General features: G+C 45.6%; 2 protein-coding genes across 6 annotated transcripts in view; both read left to right on the top strand.

Annotated features, from left to right (window-relative positions):
* The window catches only part of nup160 (nucleoporin 160), a 19,761-nt gene extending 12,429 nt beyond the window's left edge, over positions 1 to 7,332 (top strand). For 2 of the 5 annotated variants that reach the window (XM_046037970.1, XM_046037971.1), the window contains exons 17-34: positions 879 to 949; positions 1,129 to 1,297; positions 1,416 to 1,485; positions 1,584 to 1,682; positions 1,784 to 1,903; positions 3,270 to 3,365; positions 3,578 to 3,672; positions 3,763 to 3,859; positions 4,346 to 4,451; positions 4,580 to 4,740; positions 4,838 to 4,898; positions 5,171 to 5,281; positions 5,400 to 5,523; positions 5,725 to 5,826; positions 6,266 to 6,407; positions 6,493 to 6,618; positions 6,765 to 6,860; positions 7,039 to 7,332. In XM_046037970.1, coding sequence (XP_045893926.1) covers positions 879 to 949; positions 1,129 to 1,297; positions 1,416 to 1,485; positions 1,584 to 1,682; positions 1,784 to 1,903; positions 3,270 to 3,365; positions 3,578 to 3,672; positions 3,763 to 3,859; positions 4,346 to 4,451; positions 4,580 to 4,740; positions 4,838 to 4,898; positions 5,171 to 5,281; positions 5,400 to 5,523; positions 5,725 to 5,826; positions 6,266 to 6,407; positions 6,493 to 6,618; positions 6,765 to 6,860; positions 7,039 to 7,122 — 1,930 coding nt within the window. In that variant the 3' untranslated portion in view covers positions 7,123 to 7,332. The remainder of the gene's footprint in view (positions 1 to 878; positions 950 to 1,128; positions 1,298 to 1,415; positions 1,486 to 1,583; positions 1,683 to 1,783; positions 1,904 to 3,269; positions 3,366 to 3,577; positions 3,673 to 3,762; positions 3,860 to 4,345; positions 4,452 to 4,579; positions 4,741 to 4,837; positions 4,899 to 5,170; positions 5,282 to 5,399; positions 5,524 to 5,724; positions 5,827 to 6,265; positions 6,408 to 6,492; positions 6,619 to 6,764; positions 6,861 to 7,038) is intronic. The other 3 variants (XM_046037974.1, XM_046037972.1, XM_046037973.1) reach the window with 2 other exon arrangements.
* A 1,481-nt stretch (positions 7,333 to 8,813) lies between these two features.
* On the top strand, positions 8,814 to 18,228 carry hsd17b2 (hydroxysteroid (17-beta) dehydrogenase 2). Its single transcript, XM_046036994.1, has 5 exons — positions 8,814 to 9,057; positions 11,583 to 11,795; positions 11,974 to 12,159; positions 12,497 to 12,634; positions 17,644 to 18,228. Exons 1-5 carry the CDS (start codon positions 8,814 to 8,816, stop codon positions 17,982 to 17,984), a joined length of 1,122 nt encoding a protein of 373 aa, XP_045892950.1. The 3' UTR covers positions 17,985 to 18,228.
* Positions 18,229 to 19,581: the final 1,353 nt, after the last annotated feature.

Here is a 19,581-nt window from a genome sequence, read left to right as displayed (position 1 = left end):
AAGAAGGGACTTAAAAGAGTTCACTGACTCAGCCGACCTGATTTCCTCGGGCAGGCTGTTCCAGAGCCTCGGGGCCCTGACAGCAAACGCTCTGTCCCCTTTAGTTTTCAGTCGAGACTCTGGAACAGACAACAGACCTCTGCCCGAGGATCTCAAGGTACGTGCTGGTGCGTATGGGACTAAAAGGTCAGAAATATAACAAGGCGAGAGGCCATGAAGAGCTTTAAAAGTGATCAATAGAATTTTAAAGTCAATTCTAAAACATACTGGGAGCCAGTGTAATGAAGCTAAAATAGGAGTAATGTGGTCATATTTCTTTGTTCTGGTTAAAACACATGTATTGATGAGATTTGAAGACGGTAACAGTTCAGTTTATAACAATTTCCCCTGGGGGATAAAAATTAATATTCCTCTTATATTAATAATACTTACATACTATAGAAATATAATTAATGTAATTAAATATTAAAAATGAACTTAAGTCATTACCAGTGTTGTGAAATTAATACATAATAATCGTGAAACCGTGATTATTTCTCTGACAATAATCGTACCAACAAAATCTGTAATCGTTGCGTCCCTAATCAGATGTTGTGACGACGACTTGATTAGCAATTTATTTATTTAAGTTTACTGCCAGTCTATTTTTGATGGAAGCCGTGTGAAGCAGCAGATGAAGCAGACAGGAAGTCCGACACAGAACGGCATGGAGAATCCGGTCGGTTTTTTTAAATAAAACACCCAGACTCCCGATCGGACATCAACAATAAACCGTTAAAACAGACGAAAAGAAACAAATCGTGAAATCGTTCAGCCCTAGCAGGCAGTAAGAGACATGTTCACAGGTGTGCTGACCTCTGACCTTTGACCTCCTGCAGAGACGCTAACCTGCAGCACCTCACGGTGTTGGAGCTGTCCGACACGCCGACGCTCTCCAGCGGCAGATCAGGTCAGTGAAACTAAACTGTTCTCTGTTTCCTGTCTGTGTCCAACACCTTCAAATAAACGAGTGGGTCAATAATGTAACAGGAAGATGTTGAAATGACTTCCAAATATAACAAAAGATGGATCGATAGATGCACATGTTGTTCAGGGTGTATGAGGTGATGCTAGTGCCTCCTGTCTCAGCAGCCTTGAGTCCTCAGACGGTGGTGGAGCTCTTCTATCAGACTGCAGCCAGGAAGATCATCATCTCTCAGCTTTACTCTCAGCAGCAGCAGCAGCAGCAGCAGAGTAACTCCCTGCTGAACTGGAGTCACATGATCTCTAACGTGGTCCAGCTGCTGGCTCAGCTGCTGTATCCTTCACCTGCCGAACAACACGCTGCCAGCGGCGGCTCTGTAGCCGCTGCAGTGGATTTCCTGTTTTCTCCCGTGGTCATTGTTTGTTGTTGAATCTTAACCGGTGTCTCCCAGTTGGCCCAGTAACCCTGGTTTCCAGTTCCCTGAGTGTCTGATGGCCAACTGTCAGTACACGCAGCTGCAGGTGAGCCCGTCTGCTACTGGACGCTCGCTCTTCCTCATCACACTGACCTCTTCATCTTCGTCTCAGGTGTTTCTCACTTGTGTGTTCTGTGTGTGCAGGAGTACGTGAGGCTGATTGGTCCCTGGTGTCAGGTGAACATCGGCTCCTGCCGCTTCATGTTGGGCCAGTGTTACCTGGCCAACGGGGAGGGCCAGAAGGTGGGTCACAGCCGCCGGACCTGTTCACCGTGACCATGTGGCCCCACACGTGGAGGCTCTGTTGACTCCTCATATATCCTCTGTTGTTGTTGTCCCTTCAGGCTCTGCAGTGCTTCCAGGAGGCAGCGACGGAGGTGGAGAAGGAGGAGTTCCTGATGAAACTAACGGGCACCGAGGAGGACGAGGCAGCCTCCACCTCCAGGTTACAGTACTACAACAAGGTACACCTGACACACCGTCTGCTGTCAGAACACCTGGAGAGCTGAAAACACCAGTAGTTTCGTGGCTCACTGACGTCTCTGGCTTCAGTACTTCCTGTCCCTGATTTTACTTGAAGCTCGTGCAGACTACACGCCTTTCAGCGTCGGCAGATCGCTGTGACGTTCACACTACACAACTTGCCGAAGTTGTTGTGGCACGAAATGACGCAAACCTACACACGAAACAGCTGTTGTTGATTATAAAGACAAAGAATGTGGGTGAAAGGATGGATTAGCTCTCTCAGGTAGCAGGGATCGTCTGAGCCACAGAGAGCTGGAGGGGAGTAAAAAGTGTTCTGCAGTGGAAAAAGAAGCTGCCATCTCTGCCAGCTGCCTGCTCTCATTGGCTGGATGTGGGTCAAAGACAACATGGAGGAAGACGGCGCTGCACAGATTTCTCAGCCGCTCTGAAGTGCTGATCTGTTCCAGGTCGGATTTTTGAGACACTTTCATATGTGGTTCAAATCCGATACAGATCGGGTCTGTTTAAATGCAACCTGAGTCTGGACACTCGGGTCGGAACTGATGCGACTTCGACGTCACTCCAGAGCAGCTGTTGTCACAGTTCTGCTGTAGACGGAGCCGCTTTACAAAAGCCATTAATTAAACGTGTCTCTCTCCACCTCTACCTCACGATCATCTGCTCAAAGATTCACTTTCTTACACCTGGAAGCCACCTGAGTTCCACCGGGTCACTTTCTTCTGAGTTATGTGCATGCTACCTGTCCGAGGGGACGCAGTTGAGCGAGAGAGTGTTGTGGGGTAGATGTGTTGTACAGCAGCAGAAACCGTAATGAATATCATAGAAAGGACGGGAAGTTGTGAACATTTGTCATAATTCAGGAGAAGTGTGACCCCGGGAGGAAACCGGGAGAGGACGATGAAAAACGGGAGTCTCCTGTGAAAATCGTGAGGGTTCGCAAGTATGAGCGATTCGGAGCTACCCTATGTGGCTCTGTTTACTTCTGTACGACAGAAGTGGGACTTCGTGTTGTTGTTCATGCAGGCGGGTCACTTTCAGGCCGCGGACAGTTCACGAAATCTGAGAGCCACATTTAAACAGTATGAACTGTCTAACAAATCGGATCTGGGGGAAAAAAGTATTGAGCGTTAAACGTGTCAGATGTCGAGCTGTTAGGCCAACAGGTGTGTGAGAGACATGAACGTTCTGAAAACTGACATCTTACAATTTTAATGAGAGAATAATCAGCAATGAAAATAATTACTGTCTGTCAGCAGCACACAGGTGATCTTCAGGTAGAGCTGTTCATCAGTCACTGAAACTACACAACTACCTTTCACACACTTCCTGTTTCTGTGTGTTCAGGTGCTGCGGCTGTTGGAGGACGTGGGTCTACCTGAGCTGGTCATCCAGCTGGCCTCCCTGGCCATAACAGAGGCCGCCAGCGACGTCAACAGCCAGGTAACAGACGTGGGGAAACACTGCTATCTGCAGTCTCACCTGTTCTCTTGGTCTGTTACTGAAGGTCCTCTAAGATATTCAGCTGATCTACCTGTAAATACCTGGAGAAAGCTGAAATACTTAATATTCTGTGCTGTGTTTGTAAATCAGGAGTAGTCTCACTGAATGACTCCACGTGACTAAGTCTTAATAAAGTCTGTGGTTCTGTTCAGGCCGCTCTGTGGACCCGGATCTTCAAACACCATCTGGATCTGGGACACAACAGTGAAGCGTACGAAGCCCTGATTCAGAACCCCGACAGCAGCATGTGCGTACTCACTGATGCTTCTCACTGTGTGCAGTAGTAGTAGTAGTAGCAGTAGTAGTAATCTGTGTGTAAACTGTGTTCTGGTCTCAGGCAGCTGGACTGTCTCCGTCAGCTGGTGGTGGTTCTGTGTGAACGCTCTCAGCTCCAGGATCTGGTCCAGTTCTCCTACGTCAACCTGCACGACGAGGTAAAACCTGTACCTGAGCTAGTACTGCAGTACTATCTGAAGTGAACACAGGGATGTAGTACGTGTAAGAGTAACATGACACCATCTGCTAGAACAGCAAACACCTGAATAATATGTAACTGATATTTATTAGTTTCTATTTACTATAGAAATAATCTAACGCGTGTTAACATGAAACAGAGGGAGCAACGTCGTAATACATGAATATTCTAAATATAACGGAGCAGAAATTAAACACAAACCTCCTTTTATTTATTTAAAGAGTCGTTTGTGTTTCTGCAGAGAAGTTGGTATAAAAACACACTCGTTTCATTTTTCTGCTCGTCTGTGGCGTCACAACAGCAGAACGCCGTCAGTAAAGTCTTCAGTTATAAGAGCGGGTAGATTACACCTGTCTGCATCACCAGCACGCAGGAAGTAGAACGTTAATATCCATAAACAGTTAATGTGACCCTGGAAGATGATTGGCTGTTGTGTCTTCATCAGGTCGTCAGCATCATCGAGTCCAGAGCCAGAGGTCTGGACCTGCTGGCCCACAACTACTACGAGCTGCTGTACGCCTTCCACATCAACAGGCACAACTACAGGAAAGGTACAACGCAGGAAGCTGCACGTGTGGTCAGCGTAGGGCGCCACACGTTTACCTGACGATGCACGTGTGCCGCCTGAAGCTACTGTGTGGTTACTGTAACGTGTGTGTGTGTGTGTGCGTGTGCGTAGCGGGGACGGTGATGTTCGAGTTCGGGATGCGTCTGGGTCGTGAGGTTCGAACCCGTCTCGGCCTTCAGAAGCAGGTGAACTGTTACCTGGCTGCTCTCAACTGTCTCCGGCTCATCAGACCAGAGTACGCCTGGATCGTCCAGCCGGCCTCCGGAGCTGTGGTAATTGTACACACAGTACGCACGTAGTACTCACACATACTACAATTGGTGATATTTTGTACTGAGTCTAGTTGATGAATGTGTTTGTGTTCTGCAGTACGAGCGTCCGGGAGCGTCTCCGAAGAGAAACTCTGACGGAGAGTTTGCCTCTGAACCAGGTGACCTCAGAGACTTTAACAAAACTTTATTAGCAACCTGAGAGTGTCAGAGCGTCTTTATTAATGACATCGTAACTCATCTGGGACTTTTCTCCACGGTTGATCTTTAAATATTTAACTCACCTGTTTCATTATTTTAAAGCGTATAGATCACAGGGTTAGCACCCAGCAGTCTTATACTTCAGTACAAACCTGTTGACCTTTGACCCTTGACGCTATGGTTCACCTGTCCGGTGTTCTTCTTCTCTGACTGTTGCTGTTTCCTCCTGCAGTCAAACGTCAGGTCGACATCCTGGAACTCAAGGACCTGGAGAAGGAATACATCCTGTCCCGCAGCCGCCTCACCCTCGCCCAGCACCATCCGCCATCGGCTGCCATCGCTGGTACCAGAACACCTGTTGCCACCTTCAGTACCTCTGCCTGACTTTCAAAGTGCCTGCCTGTCTCTCGTCTGCCCGTCCGTCTCTCTCCCTCACCTGTCTCTCACCTGTCTGTCTGCAGGCAGCGCCTCAGCAGAGGAGATGGTGGCCCTGTTGGTTCAAGCCGGACTCTTTGACTCTGCTCTGTCCGTCTGCCAGACCTTCAGTCTGAGTCTGACTTCGGTCTTTGACAGTTTGACCTTCAAGTAAGTTTCTGATTCTTCTCATCTAAATGTTTGGTTTGTTTGTTTATTGCCTAATGCGCATCATAACTGTTTCATATATTCTATGACTTCCTGTTTGTAAAACTCAAAATCTTGACGTCACCAAGTGAAATAATTAGAATACTGTGATCTGAATATTAAACTGGGACATGTTTCATTATAATTTTCCTTGTCGGTTTTCAGGTGCATCAAGCTACAGTTCGGGGGGGAGGAGACTCAGAACGAAGCCTGGACCTGGTTGGCTGCCAATCAGCTGTCATCTGTCGTCAACACCAAAGAGTCCAGGTGTGTTTTTTTATTTACCAAAGATTTTAAATCACCACGATGACGTGCAGCTTGCAGTCGGTTCATCTCACTGGAAGTCCGCCCGTCTGCCTCTAAAACACGCTGTGTACTTCCTCCTCTCCGAGCACACGGATATTTCTGTAAACAGAAGCACCTTCTGCAGGTAAACGTTCCTGTGAGTCACAGCACAAACAGAAAAAGAAACTAACTTCTTTATCGGGAAACTTCTGATGTTTAAAGTGAGAACTCAAAACTCAACCCCGAGACACGTCTCACTGTCAGTTTGATCCATCCATTCGGTAACTTTATTAAAGAAGAGCCCCACGATGATTTTACCTCCATTCAGGTTAGCAGAAGCTGCAGGCAGCTTTTGGCGACACACGTATCGCACTATGGCAGGTAAAGGTTGAATAAGCAGACTTTCTTCTTCTGTGTTCAGCGCCACAGACGAGGCGTGGCGGCTGCTGGCCTCGTACCTGGACAGGTATCCCTCTGCTAACGGGCACCACCACCGCTGTGTCATCAACAAGCTGATGTCACACGGCGTCCCTCTGCCTGATTGGCTGGTCAGGGCCTACAAGGTGAGGGATCAGCTAGAGTGTGACTGCACAGAAGCTGGTTAGTTTCCCATGATGCACTGCGGCAGTGATTACTCGTGTGTTTCAGGCCGTGGACGCCGCGTCTCTGCTGCGTCTCTACCTGAACTTTGACCTGCTGGACGCTGCAGCTGAGCTGGTGATGGAGTACGTGGACGCTCTGCTGGGGAAAGGACACCAGTACTTTGGAATAGAAGTAAGAGTACTTCAACTACTACTTCCACACTGTGTACTTCCAACATGCATGTTTAATTATGTTTTTAATCGAATGAAAGTCTTTGTTTCTGTTGCTGACGAACGAGACGTTCAAACGAACTGATGAAGCGTCTCCGTGTGTTTCAGAGGCCTCTGTCAGCGACCTCCGCTTCAGTCTGGCTGCCGTACACGGCCATCGACCAGCTGCTGCAGACGCTCAACGAGACGCAAACCAACAGCAACGTGAGTCATCCTACCCCTCACCACGTTGCCTCCTGTTGACCCCTCACTGCTACATAAGAGGTTGTTTAAGGCGATTCTCTTACGGGTTGACAGCAGAAGTTCCCTGAGGGAATCGAACCCGTGACTGTAGCAGCTCTTTGCTTGTCCTGTATTAATGAAACCTGTTGTCTGTTTTCAGATTTATAATAAAGTTCGAGACAAACTGGAGGATTATCACAAACTGGTGGAGCAGACGACCAAACGAAGACTCATTGCTCGATGAAGACCCGACTCGTCAGGTCACCTGACCCCGACCAATCAGATCGGCTGTAACGGGAAACTGAAGTCATAAGTTTAACGAGACGTTTTGTTTCCTGTAAATATTCAGCGTTCTCCTGTAAATCAGATGTTTCACTTAGTTTTTTTATCATCTTTTGTACTCGACTGGTTTTTCAATCAGAGCTGTAAAATAAAGATTGTTTGTTTCATCTCAGTTTGTCCTCAATTAACCTTCGATGTTTACTGGGAAGGAAGGGAGGGAGGAAGGAAGGAAGGAAGGGAGGGAGGAAAGGAGGGAGGGAGGAAGGAAAAGAGGGAGGGAGGGAGGGAGGAAAAGAGGGAGGGAGGGAGGAAAAGAGGGAGGGAGGGAGGGAGGAAGGAAAAGAGGGAGGAAAAGAGGGAGGGAGGAAAAGAGGGAGGAAAAGAGGGAGGGAGGAAAAGAGGGAGGAAAAGAGGGAGGGAGGGAGGGAGGGAGGAAGGAAGAAAGGAAGGAAGGAAGGACGGACGTTTCTTGAACCTGCAGGTTCTCAGTTTCTACCTGGTTCAGTTTTCTGATGGTCAAAGTGAGACTCACCTGTTGGAACGGGAGCTTCCTGGACTCAGGTGTCAGGTGATCCTCTGCGAGGCTGGACTGAGATGTGAGGTGGATCCTGGAGTCCTCAGAGTCCTGAATGAACCAATCAACACCAGAGCACCGTAACATACCCAATAATCACACAGCCCGTCACACGATCCAGGTGAGACTGCGGCAGGTACGCTGGAAGACTGCAGATCACCTGAACTTCCTGCATGACCTTCCCAACACCTCTGAACCTTTACGTCAGACATTAACCACGAAGTATGTTACAAAGTGAACGCCAACAACAGATTTACTGATCCACAGACAGACCCACCTGTCCTTTCGGCGTCACGGTCCCTCCTCAGCAGATCTTCATCTCCCCCCCCCCCCCCCCCCCCCCCCCCCCCCCCCCCCCCCCCCCCCGTCCTGAGGCAGGTTCACCAACCAACTCCAGGATGATGGTCTCACTTCTCCAGCTGGTCTGGTTCAGTCCAGAAACTGAGCAAGAATCACAAATACTCACATACTGCAGTACTTTCATGTACTGATGCAGTCAGTCTGCAGGGTAAAGTAACAAATACTCACATGCTTCAGTACTTTCATGTACTGGATATTTAAAACACCTGAGTTCTTCTGCAGCTTCTCACCTTAGAAACATCACCTGTTTGGGATGTCACATGATCAGATCAGCTGATCAGTCGGCCACTCTGCCAACGTTATTGATCTGGGAGGTAATAACGGGTCAGCAGATGTTATACTACCCAGACAGATAATAAATACAAGATCCTCATGGTAAATCCAGGCCACGAGGTAATAAGTCAGCAGGGGCGGAGTTACGTTCGGCATCGCAGTATCATCATCATTAAGTAAGTATTCATAGTACCTCAAAGTTGTACTTCAGTGCAGTAGTGGGTAAATTTAAAATCAGGCAGGAAACAAGAAAACTTGTAACAACAAGACTGAGATCTTTATCAGCCCGCCGTTGTTGTTTGGGGGGGCTGATACCTGCCTGTCCTGACACATACTCACCTGTTGGCAGCAACATACCTGTGCAGGTGAGAGAGGGCGGGGCTGCAGGTTTCAGGTTACACTTGACTTCTGACCGACACGCTGTTTCCTCGTCAGTCAGTCGGAGGATGGAAATCTGTGTGTGTGTCGTCGCTGCAGCTGCGTTCATCTTCACCGTGCTGTGGAGGGTTAGAGGGGCCTGTGGGTACGGGTACTGGCCCGGGGCCCTCGGGGCCTTCGGGGCCGCTCTGTACTGTAGTGTTCCTCCAGCTGTCTGTGGGGGGGCCCTCCTCAGCTACAGCTTCATCCTGATCTGTGTGGCTGAGAGGAGACAAGAGCTGCCGGCGGCGAGGAGGGCGGTGCTGATCACAGGTCAGATACACACTAATACACACACAAAGACTACTGCTGGGTATTGAGTACCAATACCTTAAAGGTACTGACTTAAGTATTCTTCGTCTCCAGTCACATGATTCCTGCTTTTTGACCCTTCTCACCAAATCTGGAATAAAATACTATTTGTAGGTTTTGCTCACAGCCATCAGCACCGGCATTCTTTGATTTAATGCGACGTGTGATTGGTCCGCTACCGTAGCAGCTACAGCCCATTCGGTCAGTGGTGAAGTCGAGTCTGCAGTTCAGCGTGCAGAGACGCCACCAAAACCTTCCAAAGTGTGGCTGCTACTCGCATGTGGTGTCTGAGAAACATGGAGAACACGTCAGGGTGGCTACACTGTCCTGTCTAACTTCCTGTCTGTGGCGTCGGAGGAAGGAGAGACGTTGTGCGCTCACTGTGCAATAATCTGGACGAACTTCAGCTTCAGGTGGTTAAAACTGAGACTTTTATTCATCTTCTGTTCTGTGCTTCATGAAGATGTGGCTGTGTGGACTGATACCAGACTCCACGCTGCAGCTGGCTGGCTTCCAGGTCTATAGAGCGGACCTGGAACATGGAACTCAAAACAAAAGGTGTCTGTTTTTACATAAACAGTGGCTGGTGTAACCATGTGACAGTGATTCAGCAACACAGTTCTCATGACCTGGAATAATTACTGATGCACTGTAAACCATTTTGCTCAGTGTTTACGTTCCACCGCATGCCATCGTGCACGACGCACAGCGCAAGCTGGCTGACCAGATACTGTGGGTAGAGCAGACATTCCCGGACTCCTTAGTTATTGTTCTTGGTGACTTTAACAAAGGAAACTTCAGCCATGAACTCCTCAAATCCAGAAAGTTCATGAAGTGTCCAACCAGAAAGGGGAACACTTTGGATCACTGCTACACCACAGTTAGCATTAAAGCAGTGAACCAGTGAAGCTGTAGAGAACCTCCAGGCATGTTTGGACTGCACTGACTGGAAGGTTTTTAGGACTGTTACCAACAACCTGGATGAGTTTACAGAGGCTGTTACATCCTACATCAGCTTCTGTGAGGACACCTGCATACCAACACGTACCAGGGTGAGTTATAACAATGACAAACCCTGGTTCACGGCTAAACTCAGACAGCTGAGGTTGGAAAAGGAGGAGGCATATGGGAGTGGCGACCGGGCCAGGTTTAAGGAGTCAAAGTACAGGTTTAGCAAGGCGGTGCGAGAGGCTAAACAGCCTTACTCAGAGAGACTACAGCACCAGTTCTCAAGAAATTACTCTGCTTCTGTCTGGAGAGAATTCAGATTCAGATCACCAGCAACAAACCTAAATCCCCTCAGTCCATCCAACGACTCACGCCTTGCCAACGAGTTGAACCAGTTTTACTGTCGCTTTGAAAACAATGGGCCAGACCGGTCACCATCCCCCGTCACACCACTGACTTTTTCCTGTACACCAACAGCTGCACCTCCAGTCACCAGTCTGTCAAGCTCCTGAAGTTTGCAGATGACACCACCCTCACTGGGCTCATCTCTGGTGGGGATGAGTCCGCCTACAGGTGGGAGATCGACCATCTGGTGACCTGGTGCAGCCAGAACAGTCTGGAGTCCAACGTTCAGAAGACAGTGGAGATGGTCGTGGACTTCAGGAAGAGCCCAGCCCCACCCTCCCCCATCATCCTGGGTGAGCCCCCCGTCGCAACTGTGGACTCCTTCAGCTTCCTGGGCACCATCATCTCCCTCCTCAAGTGGGAGCTGAACATCACCTCCATCACCAAGAAGGCCCAGCAGAGGATGTACTTACTGCGGCAGCTGAAGAAGTTCAGCCTGCCAAAGTCAATGATGATGCACTTCTACACCGCCATAACAACCCTTTCTTTCTGACTTCAGTGGGCCTACTCAACAAGACCTGGGACCCCCACTGTCACTGACTATCAGGCCTCCCTCCCCAACTCCTTACTTTTTATATATGTAAATTTTTATTTATGTTCTTGTGTACTGCAAACGGTTCAAACCCTGGTTGCCCCGGCCTTTCTGTGTGGAGTTCGCATGTTCTCCCTGTGTCCGCGTGGGTTCTCTCCAGGTGCTTCGGCTTCCTCCCACCATCCAAAGACATGCAGGCTAGGTTAATTGGTGTCTCTAAAATTGTCCTTAGGTGTGGATGTGAGTGGTTGTCGAGTCTATGTGTGGCCCTGCGATGCACTGGCGACCTGTCCAGGGTGTACCCCGCCTTTCGCCCGATGTCAGCTGGGATTGGCTCCAGCACCCCGCGACCCTGTACGCAGGATAAGCGGTTGATGATGGATGGTGTACTGTAAACACCAATTTATACCAAGGCAAACTCCTTGTATTTGAAAATGTACCTGGCAATAAACCGAATTCTGATTCTGTTAGGAGTCACGACTCAACAAACCTATAACACCAGATCTCCCATGGATCAATGGGCAGACATGGTTTTCTCCTGTCCCAGGTTGCGACTCGGGGTTCGGTCTAGTTGCTGAACATATTTTTCTTCTTATCCCAGGTTGCGACTCAGGGTTCGGTCTGGCTCTGGCTCAGCAGCTCAGTGATACCGAACTGACGGTGTTTGCTGGGGTGCTGGATGTGAACGGACCTGGAGCTCAGCAGCTGAGAGAACGCAGATCTGAGAACGTGCAGGTGCTGCAGCTCGACGTGACCGACATCGCCCAGATAGAGACAGCACACCGCTACATCTGCACTCAGGTGGCTGACACAGGTAAGCTTGAACACTGCGTCAGTGACAGGTGGGGGTGTAAACCTTTTCAGTCATCTCAATCCATCCAATAGGTGTATTTCAGTCTGGACTGACACCACACACTGAGCCATGCTGCTGTAAATACATAATAATAGACACTGCACGCACCAACAAGTGTTCTTGTTTCCCGTCCCTGCAGGGTTGTGGGCTTTGGTGAATAATGCAGGAGTCCTTTACTGTCCTGTGGACGCAGAGCTCCTCCCCCTCACAACCTACAGACGCTGTATGGAGGTGAACTTCCTGGCGGCTGTGAAGATGTGTCAGGTGTTCCTCCCTCTGCTGAGGAGGTCCAGAGGACGCATCGTCAATGTGTCCAGCATGGCAGGTAGGCCTGATACAGGTTCAATGGTCCGCGGCGTGTCTTCATTTAAGAACTACAAATCAGTTTCACTTATGGGCTGCCGTCAGTTTTCCACAGCAAACCTCCGCTGCTGATTTTAGGGGAGTTTCTACTTTCAGTCAGAGGTGAAATTTAAGATTTGTACTGGATAACTTTGCAGTACTTGTACTTTACTTAAGTCTGTCCTTTTCATACTAGGTTATCGGTTTCAGGGATCGGAGCTCCTCACAGGAACATGAACGGCCGTGAGGAAAGAGAACGAGGAGAACGTTTCTTAAAGTCTTCATGAACATATGGCTGTGTGTTCATGCTTCTCCTGCAGGGGAGGTGCCTATGCCCATGTTTGCTGCTTACGGAGCCTCCAAGGCAGCGCTGAGCGTTTTCTCCAAGGTGATGAGGATGGAGTTATCGGCGTGGGGCGTCAAGGTGGCTTTAATTCAACCTGCAGGCTTCAGAACAAGTAGGTCTGCTTTTAAACTTGTGTTAACTACCTCCTGCTGTGCAACGGAACTAAATCAACGCTTGTGATTCGACACCATGAGACTTTACATGAACCGACCCTGTCTTTAAGTCAGACCTCCTTCTCATTGCTCAGTCACACTCCACCTGTTTCACTCGTTTATTTTTCTGACAGCCAGTAGAGAGAGACAGGAAATGATTATGTGGCTCATGTGAGGTCTGGATTACGAAGGCAGTTTGACCTGCTCAGATTTAACTAAGGGTTATCAAGGAACAAACTCTGACGCTACACTTAACTAGAGTTGATGCACATTCGCATTAAAGGGGCGTGTTCAAGTTTTCTTCATAACGTGGCATGCTCCGTATTTTCCCCAGAAGATCGTCAGATGACAGTATCAGGATATGAGGAGTTTTAAGACACGTTAACGGCTAAATCTGACACCGTGGCGACAGACAGAGGCGGGGAGGCTTGTTGGCAGGGCATTAAGTAAAATTGTAAATATCTTCAGTGTTGCAATTCTTTATTTAGTATTTTATGGACTCTTCTTTTATGTATAATATGATTAAGATGTAAAGGTGAAACTGCACATAGGTCCACTGTAGTAAAAGCATCCAGAAGGCAGGGGAGAGGGGGTATAACCCGAGAAAACACTCCAGGGCTAAAGTGTTTTTCTCACAAATTTACAAGTAAAAAACTTGTGAGACACTCTGAAAACAGTTTTTTGTTGAGGAACCACATGGCTTCACTTTGCAGCACCACACTACAGACGCTGCTTCCGTATATATGTGAATATGTGAAAACATTTAGAATCATTCCTATAAAGATGGACCCCATCTAAGAACCCATTAATGAGTTCAGAGTTCCTCACTAAATCTCGGCTGGGCTGCTGTTTAAACGTGATGCAGAGGAACAAGTCAGGATCAAGTCTAAAGAGATTTTATTAATAGATCTCATTAACTCTGAGTACAGGTGTGGTGTGTAGTCCACGAGTTAACCACGAAGATGACCTGCTCACAGCAGCAGACCTTTATGGACACTAAATTAAAGCTAATATTACAATTAAAAGTCTAAACGAACACACAAAGTCACCAGTGAAAGGAGCTCCATCGGTCCAGGTATCATTGGGTAATCTGTAATTCATTTGTAATTCAAAACCACCATATATCTGTTATTTGTTTTGGAAATTTATTTGATCCTTTTTGAACAAAGAATGAAGAGGGTCTGTGAACCTCGGTCAATTCGTTTCCTTTTTGGAAGCGAAATTAGCGTGTAAAACATTCAAAATGAAAGATTTTTTAAAATTTATTTTTATTTATTTAACAGGGACAATGCACAGTATATGTACTGTACCAGATTTAGCTAAAAGCTAATTCCCATCTGCAGTCCCTGGCCAGGTGCCAATAGCGTGAAAAATATTACAATAAAAAAAAAAAAAAATAATAATAATAATCCCAAAACCAAACCTTACATTTCATAAATATATAGATAAACGTCAACCAATTGAAATAAGCCAAATCTAACAAACTAAAAAATACCAAACCTCCCAAAACCATAATAAACAACATCAACTATCCAAATACAAAAATAAACAAACTGTCATTACAAAAATTTTACCATACACAGTAAAAAACACACTGACCACATTCAGTGTCTCATAGCTCAGTGACTACATACCTGATTGTCCTTCAACCATATTTTCACACTACCTTTAAAATTTTTGAGTGTACTGCATTCTCTGACACTCAGTGGTAAACAATTCCACATCCCAGCTGCCTTTACTGAAAAGCAGTTTTGTCCAAATGTCGTAGACCAATACTTAACACAACAGTCCCCTCTAGAGGAAGCTCTTGTTAACATTGAGCCCAGTCTGCTTATTGTTACATCCTGTTTGAGAGGTTGTGGTGCTAAGTCATGAATGATCTTATATACAAACCCAACATTGGACATAAACAGGAAGTTTTCAAAAGTCAACAGGTTATGCTTTTTGACTATATTACAATAATGAGGAGAATTAGGTTTTTTTATCCATGACTTTCAATACTTGTTTATACAGACTCTGAAGTGGATGCACTTGTTTGAGACCAGGTTGTGCTACAATATGAAAAATGTGACAGTATCATTGCATGCATGTACAGTTTTGCTGCATCTGTATTCATTTGATTTCTTTTAAATCTGAAATGAGCCAGATTATACCTTAATGTGTTTTGAAGGTTAGACCTCTATCAATAATCACACCTAAATATTTAACCTGCTGAACATCCTGTGCCCTTTGTCCTTTAATACTAATCTCTGGAGGAGTGCATTTACTTCCTCTAATGGAGAAATACATACTAACCGTATTGGATAAATTTGGTGTCAAACAGGAGTATGTCATCTAATCTGCGATTTTCTCCATAGCTCCTGTGATTAGAGATGCAGCTTGCTGTTTAGATTTAGCATGGACATAAATAACCGTATCATCTGCATACATTTGCATATTAACTTCTGGACAGATAGATGGTAGATCATTTAAATGAATAAGAGCATGCCTAAAACTGAACCTTGCAGAACACCAGTAGGACAATCTAAGAAAGAAGAGGTTGTTCCTTTAATTCTTAATATGAAATATGAAGCCATCCATTCATTAGCATTTGCTGAGACATTATGAGTTGATAATTTAGAGAACAGCACATTGTGATTGACTGTATCGAATGCCTTATTTAAATCTAAAAAGATGGCTCCTACCACCCCTCCTTTATCCAACATGCCTTTTAACTGTTCCACAAAATAACAGAGGGCTGTCTCTGTTGAACGTTTCGGTCTAAACTGCATTTCCTTAGATGTTACTGGCAGGATACTAACTGGTCTGTAGTTGGCAATTTCAGAATGGTCTCCCCCCTTGAAAATTGGAGTGATTACTGCATCTTTTAAACTCTCAGGGAACACAGCTTGTCCAAAAGAGTTATTTATCAGTTTTGTAACTGAGGAACACAAAGTTATGGCATTCCTCTTTATCAAGCAGGAATCCATCCCATATATATCCTGAGCTGTTGAGTTCTTTAAACCTTTTAAAATATTCAGAACTTCTTGTTCACAGACCTCTGTTAAAGAAAAAACAGGGTAGGTGCTATGTGGTGGTATGATATTGATTTTCCTAATCCCAAATTGATCAACTAAAGCATGAACAGAGTCTTTGAAAAACAAACGATTTCATTCTCCTCCTGTGTTAATATATTGTTGATCTTCATCTCATAAAACTTAATACTTTTATCTTCCTTTCGAGAGAGGTTATTAATGTATTTCCAGAGTAAGTGATTATTTCCTTTAGTCTGTTTAATGAGGTCAATAAAGAAGTTTGCTTTCGCCTTCCTAAGTTAATTTACTACTTTGTTACGGTATTCTTTAAAGAGACGCATATCAGTATCAATGCCAGATTTTAATGTCTTTTTGAGTAGATGGTCTCTTTTCTTCATCAAATTCCAAATATGTTCTGTCAATCAAGGTAGGTTTATATTTTTATGTCTATTATCTATTTTCTTAATAAATTTATCCTGAACATTGTTGACAGTATCTATAAAAACCTTACAAAATACATTTGTTTCTTCATTGCTAGTTAACCTATCCCAATCTGAGTTTTTGAATCTTTCTTCCATATCCTAAAGTGTAAAAAAATAAACCTTAACTTCCTGGCAATGAGTACTAGATTGTGATCAGAAATTCCTGTAACAAAATTAAAAGATTTGATAATTCTGTCAGGTTTATCGGAAAATACAAGATCAATCTGAGTTTTACTTATTCGAGTTATTCTAGTAGGTCCATTTATCATGGCTAAAACCATACTGACCAGTAATTTCTTTCAGTTTTTTCCTACTTTTCTTATCTGTCCAGTTGACATTAAAATCCCCTAAAACAATCACTTCCGTGGCTTTGCATATCTTTTAAAATATCCTTAAATGAGTTATAAAAAGTAACATCTGAAGAGGTTTTGTCGATAAATACCAACCAATATAAATGACATTTGTGGTCACAAGGTTATGGTGATTGCCAAACATTCTGTTTCTGTCTGCAACTTTTCACTTATCTCTATCTGTTTACACTTTATATGATCTTTTACATAAATAAGTAACCCTCCAACTTTTCCTTTCTTTTTGTCTTTTCTAAATATACTCTACCCTGGGAAAACAAACGACGCATGTGACGATGTTTGTGTTAACCAAGTTTCAGAAAGACAAAGAAAGTCTATGTTTGAGTCCGTGAGGAGTTTCTCCACTTCATCAGTCTTTGATGCAATGCTTCTTATATTTAAATGTCACCCTAGTAAGCCTCTAGGTTTTGATCGAATATCCCATCTGACTTTAGCATGATTATGCGTTTGGAAAAATGAAGTGTTATTCTTCCGTCGATTCGCGTCTGTTTGTAGTTTTGTCCCACACACGTTCATTTGCGTTGACACATCTTTGCATCTATATCCAAGATCATGTTGCACAAACATTTCACCAATCGCCTCATTACTTCCAGGTCTGATTCCTTGCTCAGTCCCAGCAGGTCCACTCGCCGACGGGGTTTCCCCATTCCACATGCCATCCTTTGTGCCATCTTCACCCGTGTTCGCTATTATCGCCATCTTCACCGCCGAATGTTCATTTCTCAATTCCATAAAAAGATCAAGAGATGCCTGGCCAAAGTAGAATCCACCAGTGCACTCTGCTGTATTAAGGCGCATTTCACACTGGATACACAAATCACTTCTGTCGTCCTTATCGTTGTTACGGATTGGACCAGGAAACATCACCAGATAACAGTAGGCACAACCTTTGAGTCTCTGTCGCTTCTGGTTTCACGTTATTTCTGTCTCGTCTTCTAGCTTCCTGTTTTGAGAAGCGTGACGCGGCGAAGACGAAGCGTTTATTCAGAAACTAGAAATAACGCAGCTTACAAACATACAGCCACATGTTGAACCTGAAGACTTCTGTTATATTCCTGATCGTCTCTGTCCCTCGTTATAAAGCCAGCCTCTTTCTCTCCCTCAGGCATCTTTGGGAACAGCGATGACGTCGCTCGCTACAGAGACGAGATCCTCAACGCCGCTTCCTCTGAGGCCAGAGAGGATTATGGGAAGGCGTACATCTCGTCTCTCCCCAGCAGCCTGTCCCAGATGTCCCAGCAGTCGGCGGAGGATCTGTCTCCGGTGCTGGACGCCATGCGTCACGCTCTGCTTTCGGTCCACCCCAGACCCGTGTACACCCCCGGACAGATGGGGTGGCTGCTCCCGTTCCTCCACCGCTGCTGCCCCGCCTCCGTGTTCGACGCCATCATCACGAGCATCGTGAAACACACCAACTGTGAACCAGCAGGCCTGAGGAGAAGCTGAGGCTCATGGGAAATCTGAACATTTAGCAGACAGGTCACCATCCTGTGGCGGAGGTCAGAGAGTATCGAGCTCACAACAAGTTAAAGAAACACAGGACCACGTGAACCTGGTTCGGCTGAAACCTGGTCTGCGAGTCCACGCGGGTTTAGGGCCGTCCCCCATCATCATCATCCTGGTATCTGCAGGCTGAAGTCTGCAGTCGTCACTGAGCTGCTTCAGCCAATAAACACGTGACTAAACATCAGGCCTAGTTTCTGTGTTTCTGTTCTACCTGGAGTTGGCGTTGTTGCCTGTTTGATGTTTGATCACTTAGAAATTAGATTTTAGTCTCAATGCCGAGACGGAAGGCAGCTGCCTCAGAGGCCATCACTTTCAAGTGAAGGCATCTCAGTTAAAGGAGACCTCTTATGCTTTTCCACATTTTATGACTTATCTACAATGTTATATTGTTGGATGTTCATGTTAAACATTGTTGCGTTTTTTCAGATTTTGAGAAAGGAGAGGCTCAGTCCAATGAAAATTAACAAAAAGATTTAATTACAAAAATTAGTGAATAAAGAGATGGCATTACAGAACAAACAAATAACACTGCAGTGGACTGGAAAGTTGTTCCTCTTTTCAGATTTACAGCTTACCGTCCTGATTCTCACAAAACTAATTGTTAATATCCTCCAGGTATATGGGCGGGTCTTTTCCTTCAAATGGCTCAGGACCAAAGCCATTGGTCATTTGGTTACTTCTTCGTCACCCAATTAGGAAGGGTGTACCTTACTGCTCTATGGTACTTTTGGTCGAACAAAAGAGCGCCAATTCCCAGACGTGAAACCCCCTTCAATCTACAGGAATAAACAGTCTTTTGCTCTAAACTAATCATGGAGAACAACAGGGCTTGTCTACAAAATGGTTGTAACCCTGTCTTAAGTGTCAATGAAACAGTCGAAAAACTGTCCTTCTGGCACTAAACAAAGAGGTGTCAGTTTTCTTTACATTACAAAGAGGATACAAACAATGGTTTAATCAACATTCTAATGCAATTGTCTGGCCTAAAACCCAGCAGGTTTACATTTGAAGAAAGCACTGAAACACTGGAGTACATTAAGTTTGTTGTAATCTTTTTAAAACTCAACAACATGACCAAAGTTTCAAAAAATGAGATTAAAGCATTTATAAGAAATCACTATGAGCCAAAACCTCAGATTTCCTCCTGTTCTGAACGCTCTGTTTTTTCTACCAATGGCTCCGTTCTACGCAATAGCGAGCCAGACGGAGCCGGTGTGCCATATATGGTCATGTGCTCCCACACTAAGGGCAACGCTCAGTCTGCCTGTTCCGCCCAGCAACAACAACAGCCTGGTAACATGCTTCAGTTCTTGGCCAATCAGAAGACAGTGGGCTTTGAGAGGGGAGGGGGGCTTAAAGAGACAGGAGCATCTACAGCTTGTTCAGACAGAGGCTGAAATGAAGGCCTACATGAATAATTAGTATAAGAAAAAAAAATTTTTTTTGAACTTTGAATCATGCAAAGCTGCCATACAGGAGTCACAGAACTACAATATAGGACTGGAAAAGCAGTATAATAGGTCTCCTTTAACATCGG

The sequence above is a fragment of the Micropterus dolomieu genome, linkage group LG22 (genome assembly GCF_021292245.1).
Source record: "Micropterus dolomieu isolate WLL.071019.BEF.003 ecotype Adirondacks linkage group LG22, ASM2129224v1, whole genome shotgun sequence".
Classification (NCBI taxonomy): domain Eukaryota; kingdom Metazoa; phylum Chordata; class Actinopteri; order Centrarchiformes; family Centrarchidae; genus Micropterus; species Micropterus dolomieu.
This window is presented reverse-complemented; position numbering and strand designations above follow the sequence as displayed.